Source organism: Salmo trutta, chromosome 25 (genome assembly GCF_901001165.1).
Source record: "Salmo trutta chromosome 25, fSalTru1.1, whole genome shotgun sequence".
NCBI lineage: Eukaryota > Metazoa > Chordata > Actinopteri > Salmoniformes > Salmonidae > Salmo > Salmo trutta.
Genome location: NC_042981.1, coordinates 20,410,567 through 20,435,094, shown reverse-complemented (window position 1 = coordinate 20,435,094; position 24,528 = coordinate 20,410,567). Strand labels below are relative to the sequence as shown.

The window sequence follows — 24,528 nt, the reverse complement described above, 5'->3', positions numbered from 1 at the left end:
CCGCCCCACAGATATAACCACAGTGACTGCGGATGAGTCAACCGTGCATCACTAATACCTCCACCACTCCAGTATCCCAGCACATTGTAAATATGGTATTGGAACTGACCCTGTATATAGCTTCTTACTTTCTCATGTTCTTATTTTTATTTCCTGTGTTTTTGTTCTACCTTATGTTATTTTTTAGTGCTACATTGATATTGATTACTGCATTGTTGGGTTTGGAGCTTGCATTAAAGGCATTTCACTGTACTTGTGCATGTGACATTAAAACTTGAATTTCATTTTAATTTAGCCTTTATTTAACCAGGATAAAATCCCTATTTTCCGGAGGAGACCTGAATAGGAATGTGAATCCTACAATGGGACTGCTAGTAGTGTGTGTAAACAGTAGGTAGTGTATGGTGGCATATTTAGGACAACAACAAAATGGCTTATTACTACTGTCCCCCTACTATCATGTTTGTTGGTTTTGTTGTGTTCTTAAAAAATACCTATCTCAGGGAGCACTCCCTCGGCTTCACTAGATAAAATCAACATCCTAAAAATAACCCCCTGACTGACTCTGCTAGGGCAACTGACTGCACTGCTTATGCAAAAAACTACAAGCAACAACAACTTGCCTACTTTTTTCTCTCTCTCTCTCTCTCTCTCTCTCTCTCTCTCCTTCTATTCTTTCTCTCTCTCCTATTCTTTCTCTCTCTCCTTCTCTCTCTCTCTCTCTCTCTATATCCTCTCACCACCTCCCTCTTTCTTTCCCACCCTTTCTCTCTCACTCCCTTCCACTTTCCTTTCCTCTCTATCCCCTCTCTCCCTCTCTCTAAATCCCAGTAGTAATGACTAACTCCAGGGCGCTCTATTCCTTAAGGAAGCTGGAGGTATTTCAGAGCCGTACTCTACTCTGTCTGAACACTACAAACACAGAGCAGAAGAAAGAGAAGTGGAGTTTATGATTCCTCTTTGAGCTAAAGAGTGTCTCTGTGAACTAGCCATTACTAATGACAACCATATTTAGCTACTTACCTTCATTCTCAAGGCCAAGAAAAACAATTGTTAGGTATATCAAAGCCTGCTGAGATACACTACATTATGTTTATCATTGCCAAATATGAAACTTTTTCAAAATATGACTCCTGTTTTGTAATGATGGTTGAAATTCAAGTTGAAGGATAAAAGTGATGCTGGTGCTTTATTGAAAGGGATGATGCATTTTTAGCATTAACAAGGCATGATAATTATGTAATTGCTTTTGATCTTTTTAATGGCATAGTAAATCAATAATGAAAATACACATCTAATTATCTCAGATGAGACTCATAATTAACTCATTACATACATAATTGCTTGCTTTGTACCTGGGATATGGCTTTGCATCTTGCAGATACCAGCTGCAAGGCTACAGCTACTAATGTGGAGATACTGAACATTGTTGACCGTCTTAGAAGACGAGGACTTTGTTTGGATATCCAGCCTCCTTTCATGTTTGTGTTTATTGAAAGGAAATTAAATGAAGGCGAGACAGATAGAGGGGTATCTGGTGTAGAGTGGATTGGTGGGGCCGGGACAAACCGCAGGCATACAGCACATTTTACAATTTTAAACAACAACCACGAAAAAGCTCCTTTCTGCCTTATGCTCCAGACAGACAGACGACCTTTGCACAGTACAGCTGTGTACTTCTCAACACCACTCCAGAAGTGACATCAGAGTGATAATTAGGGATGGCACAATTACCGTATAATCATGTAACCGACGATTATGGATGAAGACTGTCATATATTACATTTTCTGGTGTAACGGACAGTGGAAGACAGGACGGCAGGGCATTAGTGCGATTGAGTCTGATTCCGTGGTTACATGGACTCTTTACAAACGTGATTAAACTTAGTTGCTCCTTGCTGAAAGAAGCAAAGTATTTGGTTGTATAGGCAACACCTTCCTGCAGCAGCAGCACATGTAGTCAGGAGTGGAGGAGAGGAGCACTGGTGAAAAAGTACCCAATTGTCATACTTGAGTAAGAGTAAAGATACCTTAATAGAAAATTACTCAAGTAAAAGTGAAAGTCACCTAGTAAAATACTACTTGAGTAAATGTCTAAAATAATTTGGTTTTAAATATACTTAAAACTTCTTACTGCTCTTTATAGATAGGGGCAGTATTGACAATTTCGGAAAAAATATGTGCCCATATTAAACTGCCTCCTACTCAAACTCAGAAGCTAGGATATGCATGTTATTAGTAGATTTGGATAGAAAACATTCTGAAGTTTCTAAAACTGTTTGAATGGTGTCTGTGAGTATAACAGAACTCATATGGCAAGCAAAAACCTGAGAGAAATCCTACCAGGAAGTGGAAATCTGGATGCATGGGCTCTCTTCAAGTCGTTTCATATTGAATACACAGTGACGTAGTAATAATTGTGCACTTCCTAAGGCTTCCACTAGATGTCAACAGTCTTTACAAAGTTGTTTGAGGCGTCTACGATGAACAGAGACCGAATGAGAAGGCTGGGAAGTTGGTCACCCAGGGAAGGACATCACTTCATTGGTGCGCATTCACGAGGGAGGATCCTCTGTTCCAAAACGTTTTTCAAGACACAGGAACCGTCCGGTTGAAATATTACTGAATTTTCACGTTCTAAAGGCCCTAAAGATTGATGTTTCACAGCGTTTGACATGTTTGAACGAACGTAAATACAACTTTTTTTGACTTTTCGTCGTGACATTGTCCGCGCACTTCCTACATTTGGAGTTGCTGAACTGAACGCGCGAACAACAAGGAGTTATTTGGACATAAATTATGAACTTTATCGAACAAAACAACATTTGTTGTGGACCTGGGATTCCTGGAAGTGTCTTCTGATGAAGATCATCAAAGGTAAGGGACTATTTCTAATGCAATTTATGATTTTAGATGACTCCAAAATGGCGGCTATCTGTATTGCCTAGTGTATTTTTCTGAGCTCAGTACTCAGATTATTGCAAAGAGTGCTTTCCTCGTGAAGGTTTTTTGAAATCTTTCACAGCGTTAGCATAAAGGAGATGTTCATCTATAATTCTTTGAATGACAGTTTAATATTTTATCAACGTTTATGACAAGTATTTTTGTAAATTGTGGCGCTGATTCACCGGCAGTATTTGAGGGAAATTATTTTCTGAACGTCACGCTCCAATGTAAAATGCTGTTTTTATTTATAAATATGAACTTTATCGAACAAAAATGCATGTATTGTGTAACATGATGTCCTAGGAGTGTCATCTGATGAAGATCGTCAAAGGTTAGTGCTGCATTTAGCTGTGTTTTGGGTATTTGTGATGCATGCTAGTTGCTTGGAAAATGGCTGTGTTTTTTTGTGTCGATTTACTCTCCTAACATAATCTAATGTTTGCTTTCGCTGTAAAGCCTTTTTGAAATCGGACAACGTGGTTCGATTCAGGAGAAGTGTATCTATAAAATGGTGTAAAATAGTCCTATGTTTGAGAAATAGAAATTATTAGATTTGTGGTTTTGAATATGGCGCTCTGATTTTTCACTGGCTATTGTCAAACTCAATCCGGTGTCGTAACAGGTTTAAAGTACCAAAAGTAAATGTAATTGCTAAAATAAACTTAAGTATCCTCAAATTCCTTATTAAGCAAACCAGACAGCACCATTTTATTGTTTTATGTTTTTATTTAAGGCTAGCCAGGGGCCCACTCCAACACTTAGACATCAGTTACAAACGAAGCATGCGTGTTTAGTGAGTCCGCCAGATCAGAGGCAGTAGGGATGACCATCGTTTTATATTTTTTAGGGGGTAGATCAGTTTTAATATTGCAGATAGATTGTAGCTTCCATCAATGTAATTGTCTGCATCATTTCAAATCCCCCATATATATTTTTTGTAAATATATACAGTCGTGGCCAAAAGTTTTGAGAATGACACAAATATTAACTTCCACAAAGTTTGCTGCTTCAGTGTCTTTAGATATTTTTGTCAGATGTTACTATGGAATACTGAAGTATAATTACAAGCATTTCATAAGTGTCAAAGGCTTTTATTGACAATTACATGAAGTTGATGCAAAGAGTCAATATTTGCAGTGTTGACTCTTCTTTTTCAAGACCTCTGCAATCTGCCCTGTCTTGCTGTCAATTATCTTCTGGGCCACATCCTGACTGATAGCAGCCCATTCTTGCATAATCAATGCTTGGAGTTTGTCAGAATTTGTGGGTTTTTGTTTGTCCACCCGCCTCTTGAGGATTGACCACAAGTTCTGAGTGGGATTAAGGTCTGGGGAGTTTCCTGGCATGGACCCAAAATATCAATGTTTTGTTCCCCGAGCCACGTAGTTATCACTTTTGCCTTATGACAAGGTGCTCCATCATGCTGGAAAGGGCATTGTTTGTCACCAAACTGTTAAAACCTGTTGGGGCTAGGGGGTAGTATTTGCACGGCCGGATAAAAAAACGTACCCGATTTAATCTGGTTACTACTCCTGCCCAGAAACTAGAATATGCATATAATTAGTAGATTTGGATAGAAAACACTCTAAAGTTTCTAAAACAGTTTGAATGGTGTCTGTGAGTATAACAGAACTCATATGGCAGGCCAAAACCTGAGAAGATTCCATACAGGAAGTGCCCTGTCTGACAATTTGTTCTACTTCTAGGGCATCTCTATCAAAAATACAGAGATGCTGTAACGTGACATTTTCTAAGGCTTCCATTGGCTCTCAGAAGGCGCCAGAAAGTGGAATGACGTCTCTGCAGTCTCTGGGCGAAAAAAAGCAGGAGTTTTTGTGAGTGGTCAGGCTGAGAACACGGACACTGCAGTGCACGTCCACGAGAGGACTCCATGTTTTTCTTTCAGTCTATGAATGAATATAACGTCGCCCGGTTGGAATATTATCGCTATTTTACGAGAAAAATCGCATAAAAATTGATTTTAAACAGCGTTTGACATGCTTCAGTTTATTTGCATGGCAAAGAGAGACTTTGCAATTAATTGCAATTCATCTGACCACTCTTCATAACATTCTGGAGTATATTCAAATTGCCATCATACAAACTGAGGCAGCAGACTTTGTGAAAATTAATATTCGTGTCATTCTCAAAACTTTTGGCCAGGACTGTACACTACCGTTCAAAGGTTTGTGGTCACTTAGAAATGTCCTTGTTTTTTAAAGAAAAGCAAATTTTTTGTCTATTAAAATAACATCAAATTGATCACAAATACAGTGTAGACATTGTTAATGTTGTAAATGACTATTGTAGCTGGAAACGTCTGATTTTTTATGGAATATCTACATACTGTAGGCATACAGGGGCCCATTATCAGCAACCATCACTCCTGTGTTCCAATGGAACGTTGTATTAGCTAATCCAAGTTTATCATTTTAAAAGGCTAATTGATCATTAGAAAACCCTTTTGCAAATATGTTAGCCAAGCTGAAAACTGTTGTTCTGATTAAAGAAGCAATAAAACTGGCCTCCTTTAGACTAGTTGAGTATCTGGAGCATCAGCATTTGTGAGTTTGATTACAGGCTCAAAATGGCCCGAAACAAAGTACTTTCTTCTGAAACTCGTCAGTCTATTCTTGTTCTGAGAAATGAAGGCTATTCCATGTGAGAAATTGCCAAGAAACTGAAGATATCGAACAACGCTGTGTACTACTCCCTTCACAGAACAGCACAAACTGGCACTAACCAGAATAGAAAGAGGAGTGAGAGGCCCCGGTGCACAACTGAGCAAGAGGACAAGTACATTAGAGTGTCTAGTTTGAGAAACAGACGGCTCACAAGTCCTCAACTGGCAGCTTCATTAAATAGTACCCACAAAACACCAGTCTCAACATCAACAGTGAAGAGGCGACTCCAGGATGCTGGCCTTCTAAGCAGAGTTGCAAAGAAAAAGCCATATCTCAGACTGGCCAATAAAAGTAAAAGATTAAGATGGGCAAAAGAACACAGACACTGGACAGAGGGACTCTGCCTAGAAGGCCAGCATCCCGGAATCGCCTCTTCACTGTTGACGTTGAGACTGATGTTATGTTGGTACTATTTAATGTAGCTGTCAGTTGAGAACCCATCGGGTTCTTGGTCACCTCACTGACCAAGACACATCTCCCACCATTTCTCTGTTTGGCCGGGCGGCCAGCTCTAGATTGTTCCAAACTTCTTCCATTAAAGAATGATGGAGGCCACTGTGTTCTTGGAGACCTTCAATGCTGCAGAAATGTTTTTGGTATACTTCCCCAGATCTGTGCCTTGACACAAACCTGTCTCTGAGCTCTATGGACAATTCCTTCGACCTCATTGCTTTGTTTTTGCTCTGACATGCACTGTCAACTGTGGGAACTTATAAGACAGGTGGGTGCCTTTCCAAATCAAGAATTGTATATAATAATTTACATTGTAAAATTATAAATGTTTTATCTGCCGTCGTTTTGCACATCAGTTCATAACCATGTGCCATGGAATTGGTACATCGAAAATATCTTCCCAACTATTTTGCAATCTAAATAGTACAGCTGCCATTTCTTGGGTCCTTAAATGAAACTGATATACTTTTTATTTATCACAATTTTCTTTAAACAATTTTGGTATTTAATGCACGGCCGACAGACAAGTTCCTTACTTTTTCCCCCTTCCACATGCCTCTTCCATTTTTGCAGTAATGCTGCAATTAGTTGGTTGTAATTTTGGGTAGAGCAGACATTTCCATATATTTTTGTTAGCTGCATGTGTGACAAAACTCCAGCAGTCCTATTTATGATATAATTTACAAAGATGATATGTATATATATATACACTGCTCAAAAAAATAAAGGGAACACTTAAACAACACAATGTAACTCCAAGTCAATCACACTTCTGTGAAATCAAACTGTCCACTTAGGAAGCAACACTGATTGACAATAAATGTCACATGCTGTTGTGCAAATGGAATAGACAACAGGTGGAAATTATAGGCAATTAGCAAGACACCCCCAATAAAGGAGTGGTTCTGCAGGTGGGGACCAGAGACCACTTCTCAGTTCCTATGCTTCCTGCATGATGTTTTGGTCACTTTTGTTTGCTGGCGGTGCTTTCACTCTAGTGGTAGCATGAGACGGAGTCTACAACCCACACAAGTGGCTCAGGTAGTGCAGCTCATCCAGGATGGCACATCAATGCGAGCTGTGGCAAGAAGTTTTGCTGTGTCTGTCAGCGTAGTGTCCAGAGCATGGAGGCGCTACCAGGAGACAGGCCAGTACATCAGGAGACGTGGAGGAGGCCGTAGGAGGGCAACAACCCAGCAGCAGGACCGCTACCTCCGCCTTTGTGCAAGGAGGAGCAGGAGAAGCACTGCCAGCGCCCTGCAAAATGACCTCCAGCAGGCCACAAATGTGCATGTGTCTGCTCAAACGGTCAGAAACAGACTCCATGAGGGTGGTATGAGGGCCCGACGTCCACAGGTGGGTGTTGTGTTTACAGCCCAACACCGTGCAGGACGTTTGGCATTTGCCAGAGAACACCAAGATTGGCAAATTCGCCACTGGTGCCCTGTGCTTTTCACAGATGAAAGCAGGTTCACACTGAGCACGTGACAGACGTGACAGAGTCTGGAGACGCCGTGGAGAACGTTCTGCTGCCTGCAACATCCTCCAGCATGACCGGTTTGGCGGTGGGTCAGTCATGGTGTGGGGTGGCATTTCTTTGGGGGGCCGCACAGCCCTCCATGTGCTTGCCAGAGGTAACCTGACTGCCATTAGGTACCGAGATGAGATCCTCAGACCTCTTGTGAGACCATATGCTGGTGCGGTTGGCCCTGGGTTCCTCCTAATGCAAGACAATGCTAGACCTCATGTGGCTGGAGTATGTCAGCAGTTCCTGCAAGAGGAAGGCATTGATGCTATGGACTGGCCCGCCCATTCCCCAGACCTGAATCCAATTGAGCACATCTGGGACATCATGTCTCACTCCATCCACCAACGCCACGTTGCACCACAGACTGTCCAGGAGTTGGCGGATGCTTTAGTCCAGGTCTGGGAGGAGATCCCTCAGGAGACCATCCGCCACCTCATCAGGAGCATGCCCAGGCATTGTAGGGAGGTCATACAGGCACGTGGAGGCCACACACACTACTTAGCCTCTTTTTGACTTGTTTTAAGGACATTACATCAAAGTTGGATCAGCCTGTAGTGTGGTTTTCCACTTTAATTTTGAGTGGGACTCCAAATCCAGACCTCCATGGGTTGATAAATTGGATTTCCATTGATTATTTTTGTGTGATTTTGTTGTCAGCACATTCAACTATGTAAAGAAAAAAGTATTTAATAAGATTATTTCTTTCATTCAGATCTAGGATGTGTTGTTTAAGTGGTCCCTTTATTTTTTTGAGCAGTATAAATATATATATATATATATATATATATATATATATATATATTTAACAGCTACTGTATATATGTGATGCTTCCGCTCGTCCTTCTTGCTGTAGCAAGGGAATGCTTTGATGTTGATTCGAAATGAGGACGATTAATGTTTGGCATTTCCCTCATGATTAAAACTGCAAATTATGACCACTTAGTTATGGTAATTAAGTATTTTCTAAGTCTCAGAGTGGCATTTGTATTAAAAGAATAAAATACATGGTTGAACATCAAACAGGCAAATCGTCAATACAGTGATGTTGAGATGGGGATGGCAGCCGTTTTATTGGGTCTTAACCAACTGTGCTATTTTGTTTGTTTGTCACATTGTTTGTAACTTATTTTGTACGTGATGTTTAGTCCCTGGGTCCTTAGCTTATTGATGAGCTTTGAGGGCGCTATGGTGTTGAACGCTGCGCGGTAGTCAATGAACAGAATTCTCACATAGGTGTTCCTTTTGTCCAGGTGTGAAAGGGCAGTGTGGAGTGCCATAGAGATTGAGTCATCTGTTGATCTGTTGGGGCGGTATGTGAACTGGATTGGGTATAGTATAATGTGTATCTCGGATGATGCTGTTGATGTGAGCTATGACCAGCCTTTCAAAGCATTTCATGGCTACAGATGTGAGTGCTACGGGGCGATAGTCATTTAGACAGGTTACCTTAGTGTTCTTGGGCACAGGGTCTGCTTGAAACATGTAGGTATTACAGACTGGTTCAGGGAGTTTGAAAATGTCAGTGAAGATACTTGCCAGTTGGTTAGTGCATGCTCTGAGTATGTGTCCTGGTAATCTGTCTGGCCCCGCGGCCTTGTGAATGTTAACCTTTTTAAATGTCTTACTCACATCGGATACGATAGCAAGATCACACAGTCGTCCAGAACAGCTGGTGCTCTCATGCATGGTTCAATGTTGCCTGCCTTGAAGCAAGCATAGAATTAATTTAGCTTGTCTGGTGGGCTTGCATCACTGGGTAGCTCGCAGCTGGGTTTCTCTTTGTAATCCATGATAGTTTGCAAGCCCTGCTACTTCAGATGTGAATCAGAGCTAGCGTAATAGGATTCGATCTTAGTCCTATTTTGACGTTTTGACTGTTTGATGGCTTGTTCAGAATTTCTTATAAGCGTCCGGATTAGTGTCCCGCTCCGTGAAAGTGGCAGATCTAGATTTTAGCTCATTGTGGATTTTCCCTGTAATCCAAGGCATCTTGTTGGGATACAGTATGTACAGTGAGGGAAAAAAGTATTTGATTCTCTGCTGATTTTGCACGTTTGCCCACTGACAAATGGTACGTTTATTTGAACAGTGAGAGACCAGAGATCCAAAAAAATGCATGTCAAAAATGTTATAAATTGATTTGCATTTTAATGAGGGAAATAAGTATTTGACCCCCTCTCAATCGGAAAGATTTCTGGCTCCCAGGTGTCTTTTATACAGGTAACATGCTGAGATAAGGAGCACACTCTTAAAGGGAGTGCTCCTAATCTCAGCTTGTTACCTGTATAAAAGACACCTGTCCACAGAAGCAATCAATCAGATTCCAAACTCTCCACCATGGCCAAGACCAAAGAGCTCTCCAAGGATGTCAGGGACAAGATTGTAGACCTACACAAGGCTGGAATGGGCTACAAGACCATCGCCAAGCAGCTTGGTGAGAAGGTGACAACAGTTGGTGCGATTATTCGCAAATGGAAGAAACACAAAATAACTGTCAATCTCCCTCAGCCTGGGGCTCCATGCAAGATCTCACCTCGTGGAGTTGCAATGATCATGAGAACGGTGAGGAATCAGTCCAGAACTACACGGGAGGGTCTTGTCAATGATCTCAAGGCAGCTGGGACCATAGTCACCAAGAAAACAATTGGTAACACACTACGCCGTGAAGGACTAAAATCCTGCAGCGCCCGCAAGGTCCCCCTGCTCAAGAAAGCACATAAACATGCCCGTCTGAAGTTTGCCAATGAACATCTGAATGATTCAGAGGACAACTGGGTGAAAGTGTTGTGGTCAGATGAGACCAAAATGGAACTCTTTGGCATCAACTCAATTCACCGTGTTTGGAGGAGGAGGAATGCTGCCTATGACCCCAAGAACACCATCCCCACCATCAAACATGGAGGTGGAAACATTATGCTTTGGGGGTGTTTTTTTGCTAAGGGGACAGGACAACTTCACCGCATCAAAGGGACGATGGACGGGGCCATGTACCGTCAAATCTTGGGTGAGAACCTCCTTCCCTCAGCCAGGGCATTGAAAATGGGTCGTGGATGGGTATTCCAGCATGACAATGACCCAAAACAAACGGCCAAGGCAACAAAGGAGTGGCTCAAGCAGAAGTATGTTAAGGTCCTGGAGTGGCCTAGCCAGTCTCCAGACCTTAATCCCATAGAAAATCTGTGGAGGGAGCGGAAGGTTCGAGTTGCCAAACATCAGCCTCGAAACCTTAATGACTTGGAGAAGATCTGCAAAGAGGAGTGGGACAAAATCCCTCCTGAGATGTGTGCAAACCTGGTGGCCAACTACAAGAAACGTCTGACCTCTGTGATTGCCAACAAGGGTTTTGCCACCAAGTACTAAGTCATGTTTTGCAGAGGGGTCAAATACTTATTTCCCTCATTAAAATGCAAATCAATTTATAACATTTTTGACATGCGTTTTTCTGGATTTTTTTGTTGTTATTCTGTCTCTCACTGTTCAAATAAACCTACCATTAAAATTATAGACTGATCATTTCTTTGTCAGTGGGCAAACGTACAAAATCAGCAGGGGATTAAATACTTTTTTCCCTCACTGTACGTACGGTTAGTGTGGGGATGTCATCGTCGATGCAGTTATTAATTAAACCGGTAACTTATGTGGTAAACACCTCTATGTTATTGGATGAATCCCGGAAAATATTTCAGTCTGTGCTAGTGAAACAGTCCTGTAGCTTAGCATCCGTTGCGTCAGACTACTTCTGTGTTGAACGCTTCACTGGTACTTCCTGTTTGAGCTTTTAACTGTAAGCAGGAATCAGGAGGATAGAGTTATGGTCAGATTTGCTGTGTCACGACTTCCGCCGAAGTTGGTCCCTCTCCTTGTTTGGGCGGCGTTCGGCGGTCGATGTCACCGACCTTCTAGCCATCGCTGATCCTCTTTTCATTTTCCTTTGGTTTTGTCTTGTCTTCCATCACACCTGGTTCTAATCCCATTGAATTACATGTTGTGTATTTAACCCTCTGTTCCCCCTCATGTCCTTGTCGGTGATTGTTTATTGTAAGTGCTTGTGCACGTCTGTCCTGGTGTGCGGCGGGTTATGTACCCATTATTTGATTGTTCTGTTTTCCGGTGGGGTTTTGCTATTAACCTCTCTTGGGAAGGGGGCAGTATTTTGACGTCCGGATGAAAAGCATGCCCATAGAAAACTGCCTGCTACTCAGGCTCAGAAGGTAGGATATGCATATTATTAGTAGATATGGATAGACAACACTCTGAAGTTTCTGAAACTGTTTGAATGATGCCTGTGAGTATAACAGAACTCATATGGCAGGCAAAAACCTGAGAAAAATCCAACCAGGAAGTGTGGAAATCTGAGGTTGTAGTTTTTTCAAGTGATTCCCTATCTAATATACAGTGTCTGTGGGGTCATTTTGCACTTCCAACAGTCTTTAGAACGTTGTTTCATGCTTTTACTGTGAATGGGGAGAGAATAAGAACACTTGGAATCAGATGACTGAGAAAATAACATGAACTCAATCGCGCGCGCTCCGGTGAGAGTTAGGTGTGTTCCTTTTCATTTCTGAAGACAAAGGAATCGTCCGGTTGGAATATTATGGAAGATTTATGATAAAAACATCCTAAAGATTGATTCTGTACATCGTTTGACATGTTTCTACGAACTGTAATATAACTTTTTTGACTTTTCGTCTGAACTTACTGCGCGAGCACAGTGCATTTGGATTATTCGACTGAACGAGCGAACAAAATGGAGGTATTTGGACATAAAGATGAACTTTATCGAACAAAACAAATATTTATTGTGGAACTGGAATTCCTGGGAGTGCATTCCGATGAAGATCATCAAAGGTAGTGAATATTTATAATGTTATTTGTGACTTCTGTTGACTCCAAAATAGCGAGTATCTGTATGGCTTGTTTTGATGTCTGAGCGCTGTACTCAGATTATTGCAAAGTTTGCTTTCGCCTTAAAGCTTTTTTGAAATCTGACACAGCGGTTGTATATTTTATCAACGTTTATGATGAGTATTTCTCTAAATTGATGTGCTCATTCACCGGAAGTTTTGGGAGGCAAAACATTTCTGAACATTACACGCCAATGTAAAATGTTTTTTTTGGATATAAATATTAACTTTATCGAGCAAAACATACATGTATTGTGTAACATGAAGTCCTATGAGTGCCATCTGATGAAGATCATCAAAGGTTAGTGATTCATTTTAGCTGTATTTCTGGTTTTTGTGACGCCTCTCCTTGCTTGGAAAATGGCTGTGTGGTTTTTCTTGTCTAGGCGCTGTCCTAACATAATCTAATGTTATGCGTTCGCCGTAAAGCCTTTTTGAAATCGGACACTGTGGTTGGATTAACGAGAAGTGTATCTTTAAAATGGGATATAATAGTTGTATTTTTGAGAAATTTGAATTATGACATTTTTGTTGTTTTGAATTTGGTACCCCACATACCCCAGAGAGGTTAAACTGCGCCGTTTGGAAACACAGTTTTGTTCTCCTGCGTCTGACTTCTCTGCCGCCAGTACGCACTCATTACAGAATCACCGACCAGACTATGGAGTCAGCAGGAGCAGGTACCCCGGGTATAGGGGTGGAGGAGCGCGTCCGGGAGCACGCAGCAATGCTCCACCATCTTGGCACCGCCATGGACCGAGTTATCCAGACTATGGACCGCTGGGAGAGACAGGGAGTTCTTCCAGCGCCTCCACCAGCACAACTGGGGTCTCCTCTGAGCGCCCCTCTTCCTCCTGGTTCCAGTGGGATTCGTCTCTGCCTGCCCCAGGAGTACGACGGAGAGGATGCGAACTGCCAGGGGTTCCTTCTTTGACTGGACGTATACCTGGCCACCATCCACCCGGCTCCATTGGGCCGTGAGAGGGTGTCCGCCCTCATCTCGTGCCCACTCCAGGGAAAGCCCTGGAGTGGGCCAACGGCGTGTGGAGAGAGGGAGATGCGGAGTTGGACCAGTTTGAGGAGTTCACCTGCCGTTTCCGGGCTGTCTTCGACCACCCGCCCGAGGGTAGAGTGGCGGGTGAGCGCCTCTTCCATCTGAGGCAGGAGACGAGGAGCGCCCAGGAGTTTGCCCTAGAGTTTAGGACCCTGGCTGCCGGCGCGGGATGGAGCGACAGGGCCCTGATCGACCATTACCACTGCAGTCTACGCGAGGATGTCCGTCGGGAGTTGGCCTGCAGAGACACCACCCTCACGTTCGACCAGCTGGTGGACCTGTCCATCCGGCTGGACAACCTGCTGGCTACCCACGGATGTTCTGATCGTGGTCTGGTGGTTCCATCCTCCCGCACCCCCTCTCTAATACCCATGGAGCTGGGAGTTGCGTGGCGCAGGGAGACCGGAGGGGGTTCCAGCTCGTGCACCATCTGTTGCCGCAGAGGTCACACTGCCGGTCGGTGCCGTGTTGGTTCCTCTGGGGATCGAGGCAGCAGGCAGGTTGCTCTGGCGTCACCCCAGGTGAGCCGGCACCATTCTCACCCAGAGCCCTCTGTTGCACATATGTTTGTGTATGTCCCTTTCCCTGACTTTTCCCCGCATTCCCAGCATAAGGCGCTCGCCGATTCAGGCGCGGCTGGGAATTTTATTGATAGAGCATTAGCCTATAGTTTAGGGATCCCCATTGTTCCTGTGGCTGTGCCTTTCCCCGTTCACGCCTTAAATAGTCGACCATTAGGGTCAGGGTTGATTAGGGAGGTCACCGCTCCTTTGGGGATGGCGGGGCTCCCTGCCTGTGCCATTAAACCCTTACAACTCATCCAGAACGCCGCAGCCCGTCTGGTGTTCAACCTTCCCAAGTTTTCGCACGTCACCCCGCTCCTCCGCACACTCCACTGGCTTCCAGTTGAAGCTCGCATCTGCTACAAGACCATGGTGCTTGCCTACGGAGCTGTGAGGGGAATGGCACCTCCGTACCTTCAGGCTCTGATCAGTCCCTACACCCAAAGAAGGGCACTGCGTTCATCCACCTCTGGCCTGCTCGCCTCCCTACCTCTGCGGAAGTACAGTTCCCGCTCAGCCCAGTCAAAACTGTTCGCTGCTCTGGCACCCCAATGGTGGAACACGCTCCCTCACGACGCCAGGACAGCGGAGTCAATCACCACCTTCCGGAGACACATGAAACCCCACCTCTTTAAGGAATACCTGGGATAGGATAAAGTAATCCTTCTACCCCCCCCAAAAAAAAGATATAGATGTACTATTGTAAAGTGGATATCATAAGGTGAATGCACCAATTTGTAAGTCGCTCTGGATAAGAGCGTCTGCTAAATGACGTAAATGTAAATGTAATGTAAATGTGACGCAGCTGGCTCACAAGGAGAGAATTAGCCTTTTCCTTATTGACTCTCCTGCGTTTCCCGTGGTGCTGGGCCTATCCTGGTTAGCTTGTCATAACCCCACTGTTTCTTGGCCACAGAGAGCTCTCACGGGGTGGTCGCGAGAGTGCTCAGGTAGGTGTTTAGGGGTTTCCGTTGGTGCTACTACGGTGGAGAGTCCAGACCAGGTCTCCATCATGCGCATTCCCCCTGAATATGCCGATTTGGCTCTCGCCTTCTCTAAAAAGAAGGCGACTCAATTACCACCTCATCGACGGGGCGATTGTGCGATAAATCTCCTGGTAGACGCTGCACTTCCCAGGAGTCACGTGTATCCCCTCTCACAGGCGGAGATGGAGGCTATGGAAATATATGTCTCCAAATCGCTGCATCAGGGGTACATTCGGTCCTCCACTTCACCCGCCTCCTCGAGTTTATTTTTTGTGAAGAAGAAGGAGGGAGGTCTGCGCCCGTGTATTGACTATCGGGGTCTGAATCAGATTACTGTGAGGTATAGTTACCCGCTACCGCTCATAGCCACAGCGATTGAGTCAATGCACAGGGTGTGCTTCTTCAGCAAACTAGATCTCAGGAGCGCTTACAACCTGGTGCGTATCCGGGAGGGAAGACGAGTGGAAGATGGCTTTCAGTACCACCTCAGGGCACTATGAGTACCTCGTCATGCCGTACGGGTTGATGGATGCGCCATCAGTCTTCCAAGCCTTTGTAGACAAGATTTTCAGGGATCTGCACGGCCAGGGTGTGGTGGTGTATTTTGATGACATCTTAATATACTCCGCTACATGCGCCGAGCATGTGTCCCTGGTGCGCAGGGTGCTTGGTCGCCTGTTGGAGCATGACCTGTACGTCAAGGCTGAGAAGTGCCTGTTCTTCCAACAGTCCGTCTCTTTCCTAGGGTATCACATTTCCACCTCAGGGGTGGAGATGGAGAGTGACCGCATTTCAGCCGTGCGTAATTGGCCGACTCCCACCACGGTAAAGGAGGTGCAGCGGTTCTTAGGGTTTGCCAACTACTACCGGAGGTTTATCCGGGGCTTTGGTCAGGTAGCGACTCCCATTACCTCACTGCTGAAGGGGGGCCCGGTACGCTTGCAGTGGTCAGCTGAGGCGGACAGGGCCTTTAGTCACCTGAGGGCTCCCGTGCTGGCCCATCCGGATCCCTCTTTGGCGTTCATTGTGGAGGTGGACGCGTCCGAAGCTGGGATAGGAGCTGTGCTCTCTCAGCGCTCGGGTACGCCCCCGAAGCTCCGCCCCTGTGCCTTCTTCTCGAAGAAGCTCAGCCCGGCGGAGCGAAACTATGATGTGGGGGACCGGGAGCTGTTGGCTGTCGTCAAGGCCTTGAAGGTGTGGAGACATTGTCTTGAGGGGGCTAGACACCCTTTTCTCATCTGGACTGACCACCGCAATCTGGAGTACATCCTGGCAGTGAGGAGACTGAACCCTCAGGTGACTAAAGGCCCTGTCTGCCTCAGCTGACCACTGCAAGCGTACCGGGCCCCCCTTCAGCAGTGAGGTAATGGGAGTCGCTACCTGACCAAAGCCCCGGATAAACCTCCGGTAGTAGTTGGCAAACCCTAAGGTGGGCCATGTTTTTCACCCGTTTTATGTTTACCCTTTCCTACAGACCAGGCTCCCAGAATGTTAACGTCCCCCTCATGTCCTTGTCGGTGATTGTTTATTGTAAGTGCTTGTGCACATCTGTCCTGGTGTGCGTCGGGTTATGTACCCATTATTTGATTTTTCTGTTTTCCGGTGGGTTTTTGTTATTAAACTGCGCCGTTTGGAAACAGTTTTGTTCTCCTGCGTCTGACTTCTCTGCCGCCAGTACGCACTCCTTACAGGCTGATTGAGGTAGTATGTACATGTAGATATGGTTAAAGTGACTGTGCATATATGATGAACAGAGAGTAGCAGTAGCGTAAAAGAGGGGTTGGCAGGTGGTGGGTGGCGGGACACAATTCAGATAGCCCGGTTAGCCAATGTGCGGGAGCACTGGTTGGTCGGCCCAATTGAGGTAGTATGTATATGAATGTATAGTTAAAGTGACTATGCATATATGATAAACAGAGAGTAGCAGCAGCATAAAAAGAGGGTTTGGGGAGCGTGTTGGGGGGGGGCACACAATGCAAATAGTCCGGGTAGCCATTAGATTACCTGTTCAGGAGTCTTATGGCTTGGGGGTAAAAACTGTTGAGAAGCCTTTTTGTCCTAGACTTGGCACTCCAGTACCACTTGCCATGCAGTTGTAGAGAGAACAGTCTATGACTGGGGTCTTTGACAATTTTTAATGATGTACTGGGCCATACGCACTATCCTCTGTAGTGCCTTGCGATCAAAGGCCGAGCAATTGCCGTACCAGGCAGTGATGCAACCAGTCAGGATGCTCTCGATGTTGCAGCTGTAGAACCTTTTGAGGATCTCAGGACCCATGCCAAATCTTTTTCGTTTCCTGAGGGGGAATAGGCTTTGTCGTGCCCTCTTCACGACTGTCTTGGTGTGTTTAAACCATTCTAGTTTGTTGTTGATGTGGACACCGAGGAACTTGAAGCTCTCTGTCACGTTCTGACCTGTAAAGGTGTTATTTTTTAGTGTTTAGTTTGGTCAGGACGTGGCAGGGGGTATTTGTTTTATGTGGTTCAGGGTGGTTTTGTGTATGTGTCCATGTAGAGAGGGGTATTTGATTTATTAGTCCAGGGTTTTGGTTATTGTTCTATGTTTGTTTATTTCTATGTTCTGTCTAGTCATTTGTATTTCTATGTTTAGTTAATTGGTGTTGGGGCCTTCAGTTGGAGGCAGCTGTCTATCGTTGCCTCTGATTGAAGGTCCTATAATTAGGGGTGTGTTTGTATTGTGGTTTGTGAGTAGTTGTATTCTGTTTTGTGCTTGTCACATGACAGAACTGTTAGTGTCGTTTCTGTTAATGGTATACGTGTTTATTTTGTTTCTCCTTCTTATATATTAAAAAGAGAAGATGAGTATACACTTCCCTGTTGCGTCTTGGTCCTCCAAACACGACAATCGTTACACTCTCAACTTGCTCCAGGTGTAGAGTATATAATCCTTGTTCATACTCCAAGAAACATAGGATATTACAGTTCTTCAGGTGCTCTTGAACGGTGCTCATCCACTTTGTTCTCTAGTGATTGTATGTTCGCCAATAGAACGAAGGATGTCTCGTCTCGTCAAGGAGCCTGCTCGTTTGCCTCTCTTGCGCCGTCTTATTTCCAGTTAGTTAATTCAGTACTCAGAGGTTAGGTGCTGTGCCTTGATGTTTGCAATTCATCTACTATACAACCAGAAATGTGCCCAGCTGTTCAAAACACAAAGGATGGCAATGTGTATGTCAACACAGGCAGCTAAACTACAACTTGCTTTTTTGTTAATGATGACTGCATGTTATCCCATTTGAATAACTTCAGTCTTTCAAATTAACAGAGTAATAAAATGTCCGTGTCGTCAGTAGTTTTCTAAGGTTTGTGTTTGTCTCTGCTTTTTTTCTGGCATGTGAGTAGCAGTCAGTCAGAGCAGTCAATACTGTACAGCTCACTGCTGTATTTTGGTCTAAAAATAGCACAATCTTCAATTATTAGACAGCACATCCAAGGTCCTGTCAGGAAGAAAACTATCAGCACATCAATGGTCCTGTCAGGAAGGGGACTATCAGCATATCCAAGGTCCTGTCAGGAAGGGGACTATCAGCACATCCAAGGTCCTGTCAGGAAGGGGACTATCAGCACATCAATGGTCCTATCAGGAAGGGGACTATCAGCACTGTTGTGTGCTGTTCTGATGCAGAAGGTTGTGTATATTATTATAGCATCAATATGAACACATAAGTGCATCAAAAATTAACCAATGATAAATCAATATACCCTAAAAAAAAAGGTCAAATTGAGACCAGCTCCAAAAGGGGAAGGATAAAATGTTTAAAAAAAGTGAACACACAGCAATGAAAAGCTTTATTTATAATGTCATGATACCACCGTCAGTTCTGCCATGATATTATCATTTGTTACGTCCATAATTTTGAAATTATTATGTGCGGAACAGAACATCATGGTTTTGGGTTTGCATGCTGAACTGGAACAGTAATTGAGCTTGCTTTCTGTCAGGCTTCAGTCCTCTGCTCTCTCTCTCTCTCTCTCTCTCTCTCTCTCTCTCTCTCTCTCTCTCTCTCTCTCTCTCTCTCTCTCTCCTTATCGCCTTCATAGTGAAGATTTACAGCTCTGTCCTGTGCCTCCAACACTAACTCATCTCATTCGTCATTCAGTTGGAGGCCCCACCCACCCACCTGGACACCCAGGTTGCCCACATTTGCAAATCTCATCTGCACCACAACCACAGTAGTAAAAACTGTGGCTCTTCTGACGAACAAATAGACTAAATAGAGAGCTAGTGGTGGTAGATTTAGTGAAACATCTAAGGCAACCAATCTTTTCCCATCTCACTCCATCTGTTCTTTTTCTGACTGACTCAGAGCATGTGTAGGCTGTAGGAAGCATGAGGGCTGTGCCATTGTATAACACACTCTGAAGAGCTTTCCTATGAAGTCCTCCCAAGCTGCAGTAGCTGGCTGGCTGTTCAGATTTAGGGTACAGTGCAGCACCTAGCTCTGTGCAGGTATAAGATACACAACATGGCTCCAGACAAAATTAGGGTTCACTACCACACTGCCTGGTTCAGTGCAGGTTTAGAGATATCATCTGGCTCTGTGCAGGTTTAGGGTATAGGGTTAGGGTAATGGTAGGGGTAGAGGGTTAGGGAACACTACCTACCTGGCTCGGTGCAATTCTTATCCAGTGTGTTATTGTCCCCGTCCAAGGCCATCAGCCTGCGTCCCAGACGGTCAGATGTGTCAGCCAGCCCCTGCTCCAGTACCAGACTATGTCCTACAACAGGAAAGAGACAGGTATTGAAACACTGGGACTCTGCATTCCAAATGGCACCCTATTCCTTATATAGTGCACTTCATTTGTCCAGGGCTGATGTGGTACAGATTTATGTGGTGAATCTGTCAGAGGAGCAAAAGGTCCAATGTCGATTAAACAAACAAGCTGTAATAGAGGTGGTCAGATATTCAGCACCACTAAAGCAGAGTGACAACACTGAAATGTGAAAGTTCAGCGCCACAGGAGAGTGGACAGTGACCGTCTAAGGTGCAACCACTCCCCACTTGGAGAATCCCTGGAAATAAATATAGGAAGTTCTAACCAGGAAGTCAGAAGCTTAAAATGTAGTTAGGACTAACCAATGCTATAAAGATGGCAGTCTATAATACTTATTGAGCTCTGTATTGTGCTTTATCAAAACTTATCAACATATAAATCACCTGATGCCACTGTGTGACTGAATATAATGGGACTCATTTGTATGTAAAACAACAAGCCTGCTTACAACGGACAAGACAGTGCTATTTCTAGCTCTAACAGTTGCTTGTCTGTGGTGATGTATCTTCCATCCTCTTATGCATGATATCATTTGTTATAATCCCTTAAGCTCCTTGTTATTCTGGGGCGGCAGGTAGCCTAGTGGTTAGAGGTTTGGGCCAGTAACCAAAAGGTTGCTGGTTGAATCCCCGAGCTGACAAGGTACAAATCTGTTGTTCTGCCCCTGAACAAGGCAGTTAACCCACTGTTCCCTGGTAGGCTGTCAGTGTAAATAAGAATTTGTTCTTAACGGACTTGCCTAGTAAAATACATTCTAATACAATTAGTGAACTCTCTCTGTGACAGATTTTATCCAAACAGTTGATGTTCAAATCAGGGGTTGGAACAGGTTCGGGGGAAAAAAACGAAATCCGGAAAATAACTAAGTTATTTGAGGAAGGGAAACAAAACCGGAAACGAATGTGATCTCTAGTGTCCCTGAAAATAACGTTATTTTCTAATCTTGGGAACCGGTTAATAATGTAATTTGTTGTTCCAAAAATATTCCTAATGTCTAGTATATAATTATGTAAAACAGTGAAGTTATAATGCTAGTAATAGCATAAACACATTCCAATTCACGTCATCTCATGATGCTCAGTGCTTCAAGCACTTATCTGTCCATCAAACATGTAAACAACTAGTTAACCCATTCCATAGCACTGCTCTATCCAAGCAAATTGGTGGATTTAGATTTTATCAGGATCCCCATTAGCCAACGCCAATGGTAACAGCTAGTCTTCCTGGGGTCCGACACATAACGAAAAAGACATTAGAGACAAAAATACTTTACAATTTACATACACATTTGAGTAAATTCACGAGCTAAATTTAAAAACAATGTTGATTTTAGGAGGTTAAAAAAATCTATGAAAAGGAACAATATGAACCGTTACTTTTGGGGGGTTTGAACCGGTTCAGAACTTTATTATGCTGGTCAGAGCACTGGAACGGAACCAAATTAATATGGGTTCTGCTCGGAATGGAACGATTGGAAAATCATTTCGGTTCCAACACCTGGTTCAACTCGATAATGCCCTGTTATGTTCAAACAGGGACATACGACTACAGAGACATCTTTTATGGCACAATATAAAAATGGGTCTTATGATATAGCCCTAATGCAAGTGTAAAGTGAAATGGTAAGTAGGAAAGAATTTACACACCCGCCCTGTGACTTATTTTGTGTGTGTGTGTGTGTGTGTGTGTGTGTGTGTGTGTGTGTGTGTGTGTGTGTGTGTGGAGAAAGTTACAGAAATGAACATATTGTAGGAGTCAGGAATGTGATGGATATGTGGTTCATTAAATCTCCACACACCAGTTGTGAACTAATCTGGTATCGATAAGAGAGGGGTATTCATATCAAAGGCAAGACAGCATCAAACATGGACACATTCACAAATGCTTGCTTCTGAAATGATTGTGCATTCTGTAGTACTTAACTTAATGTTGACAGTTTCTAAGTTATTCTTCCATATTGGCGGTAGAACATTTAATACCATAATGCCATAATACTATTTCCATGGCTTGTCCTGTAATAAATTGCTGATTCAAAGCCAAGTCTTGACTGTTCCCCACTATCCCTATCTTTCTATTGTCTATGTAACAATTTATTCAGTGATCAAGAACAACAAATTAACACTGACAATTGAGTGACTTCTCCTGAAATAATAATTCAAGGACTTGTCACTGTTCATAAAGAATATTTTGTCTTTGTAAATCATTTTGTAAACGTAGGTAATAGTTATTCTTTTTCAGCTCTCACACATAATGTATGGCACCAAAAGGGCTAAGTGCATACAGGTAAATGTGTGTTGAATCATGTTCTATACAAAACAATGAACAGGTTTTATGATCTGACCTGATACTGACAATAGATACTGTTGTCCTGTCTCTTTTCAGTTTTTTTTCAGTATGATGTAGTACAGTTAAATACAGAGAGGTCATATTCTGGCTGAAGTAAGGCTGGTTGAAACCGACATGGTCTCTACAAACCCACCCAGCGGGCGAGGGACCCACCTCCGTGCCCCCCAATAGCTCCCATATGAGGCCAAGGCGACAGAGACAGCACATGTCAAATACAATGAATAGGAGACAAAAACAAACATGTCTATGACTGTCTTGAAGAAGGGAGTACAGTATTTGGTGTAAATCATAACTGACTGAGAATGACCTGCCACTCACATTATATTATAGAACCTGCACACACACACACACACACACACACACACACACACACACACTGCGATTACCTCTCCACGTGAGTCAGTCAGGGCCATAAACTATACTTTTATGAGTGTCCCAGATGCAGTGGGAATAAACACATTCTACAAACAGAATAGTCATGTGTGCTGCCTGCCTGCCTAGTTGAAATCATGAGCGCTCTAATCCCGTTCCTCTGTAGCCTAAATGTCATTTTTGTTGAAAATGCAAGAATCTCCCAAAATGGGACATGACGCACATGCCACAAAAAACACAAATCTCCATCCCGAACCATGGTCATTATTATAGAGTCCCGCCATGCCGATTCTAGCGGATTTATATTCTGAGGCAGGCAAGCAGAAGGACCTTTAGAGACATGTCATAGATTTATGATATATTAATTTAGCACCAATGCAGTGCGTGCCAATTTGCGCAATCACATGATGAAATGAATGTTTTGTTCCACACAGTCCGGTGATTATAAACGCGTTCCTCCCGGGCCAACCCTGGGATCCCTTTCCCTCTTATTCTTCTCACCTGTTTTTGTGAGCAGGGCGGACATGCACCATGCCAAACATAGAATACTGCAGATAAAACAGACTTGAACGAAAAGCATCTGTCTCCTCTTGCGAACTTTGAAGATTTTAGCTATAGCTCTCTTTTTTGACATGGTGCAGTTCTGCTCCGGTAGCGGCTCCATGTCTGTACGGTACACGGGGACCAGGCTGGGGTATAGCGGACAGCAGGCTCGTCCTCCTCCCTGTCACTGCAGATAGCGTCCCACTCAGCGCCGTGCCACAGATGGTTCCGACCGCAGGAATCACCCGAGTAGGCCTATAGCTTCAAACAGCAAAGGGTCGGTTTGCCGTCCTCATTTCAAATAGCCGAGGCGCGGATCTCTGACGGAGGCAGCGGAGCGAACAGCTCGCATGTGTGAGCTCAGTCCCCGCTCCCTGGGAGCCGCAGGGAAAACACTACTCAGATGTTGGATTATGAAAACCGCACGTGGGAATTGTGCCCCGTGGCGAGAGAATGCTGCTATAGTGTAATCAAATTAAGTTACACAATCTTCCCATTATTATATAGGCAGGCTAGTGAGACTACAGCCTAGGCTATACGTTTATTCTAAATATACCACTATTTCTCAAGCAGCCTAACCCCGTGCCAGTTGGCATCTTAAAAGCCGCCGAGAGCACTTTTATATGTCCCCATGTGCACCGGTCAGTCGGTCCACCGTGGATTCTTGACAACAAGGTTGATTTATTGGCCGTTGAAAATAGGTAATTGACCGATATTGTTCCATCCGCTTGGTATTGTCTCCTTCTCCCCAAAATGCTCTGGGGCTAAAAATATTATCAGCAAAAAATATTAGCTCATCCCACACTTTAGTTCCATGACAGCGTGCGCTCCCCCACATGCAGCGGCAACTTCTACATGTGAGTGGAATGTACACGTGACGCTTCTCCTCCGCGGTGGTAGCCTACAACTATGCTTGTATCTACCAGCCTACTCTATCCATCCATCCTAGCTGGAAAAAATTGGCCAGCTGCCTGTGTCTACTGGCCTACTCTGTTCATCCTACCTTCCTGGCCTAAATTGGTAATCTTACTGATGCAGGACAGAACTGCAGAGGTGGTAAAAGTAAAATCAACTGTAAATTAGAGTAATAGTTAAAGCTGCAGTATGTAACTTTTTGGATAGCGACCAAGTTCACGTAGAAATGTTATTTCTAGATCTGTCATTCTCATTGAAAGCAAGTCTAAGAAGCGGTAGATCTGTTCTTTTTTCGTGCAATTTCTATGCTCCTGTTTTTACATTTCCTTTTTGCATCTTTTCGACTACTTTTGGTTTTGAACACCAGCTTCAAACAGTTGAAAATACAATATTTTTGGTAATTGATCATATATTTTACAACGGTTTAGATGGGACAAT

The 24,528-nt window shown here is 43.9% G+C and overlaps 1 protein-coding gene across 3 annotated transcripts in view; it reads right to left on the bottom strand.

The window, feature by feature from the left end:
• LOC115162141 (sodium/potassium/calcium exchanger 4) overlaps nt 1–24,070 on the bottom strand; it is a 54,108-nt gene extending 30,038 nt beyond the window's left edge. For 2 of the 3 annotated variants that reach the window (XM_029713156.1, XM_029713157.1), the window contains exons 1-2: nt 23,134–24,070; nt 19,744–19,857 (exon numbers count right to left, since the gene is read on the bottom strand). In XM_029713156.1, the coding sequence (XP_029569016.1) occupies nt 19,744–19,857; nt 23,134–23,296 (277 nt within the window). In that variant the 5' untranslated portion in view covers nt 23,297–24,070. The remainder of the gene's footprint in view (nt 1–19,743; nt 19,858–23,133) is intronic. The other variant, XM_029713158.1, reaches the window with a different exon arrangement.
• Between the last annotated feature and the right edge of the window lie 458 nt (nt 24,071–24,528).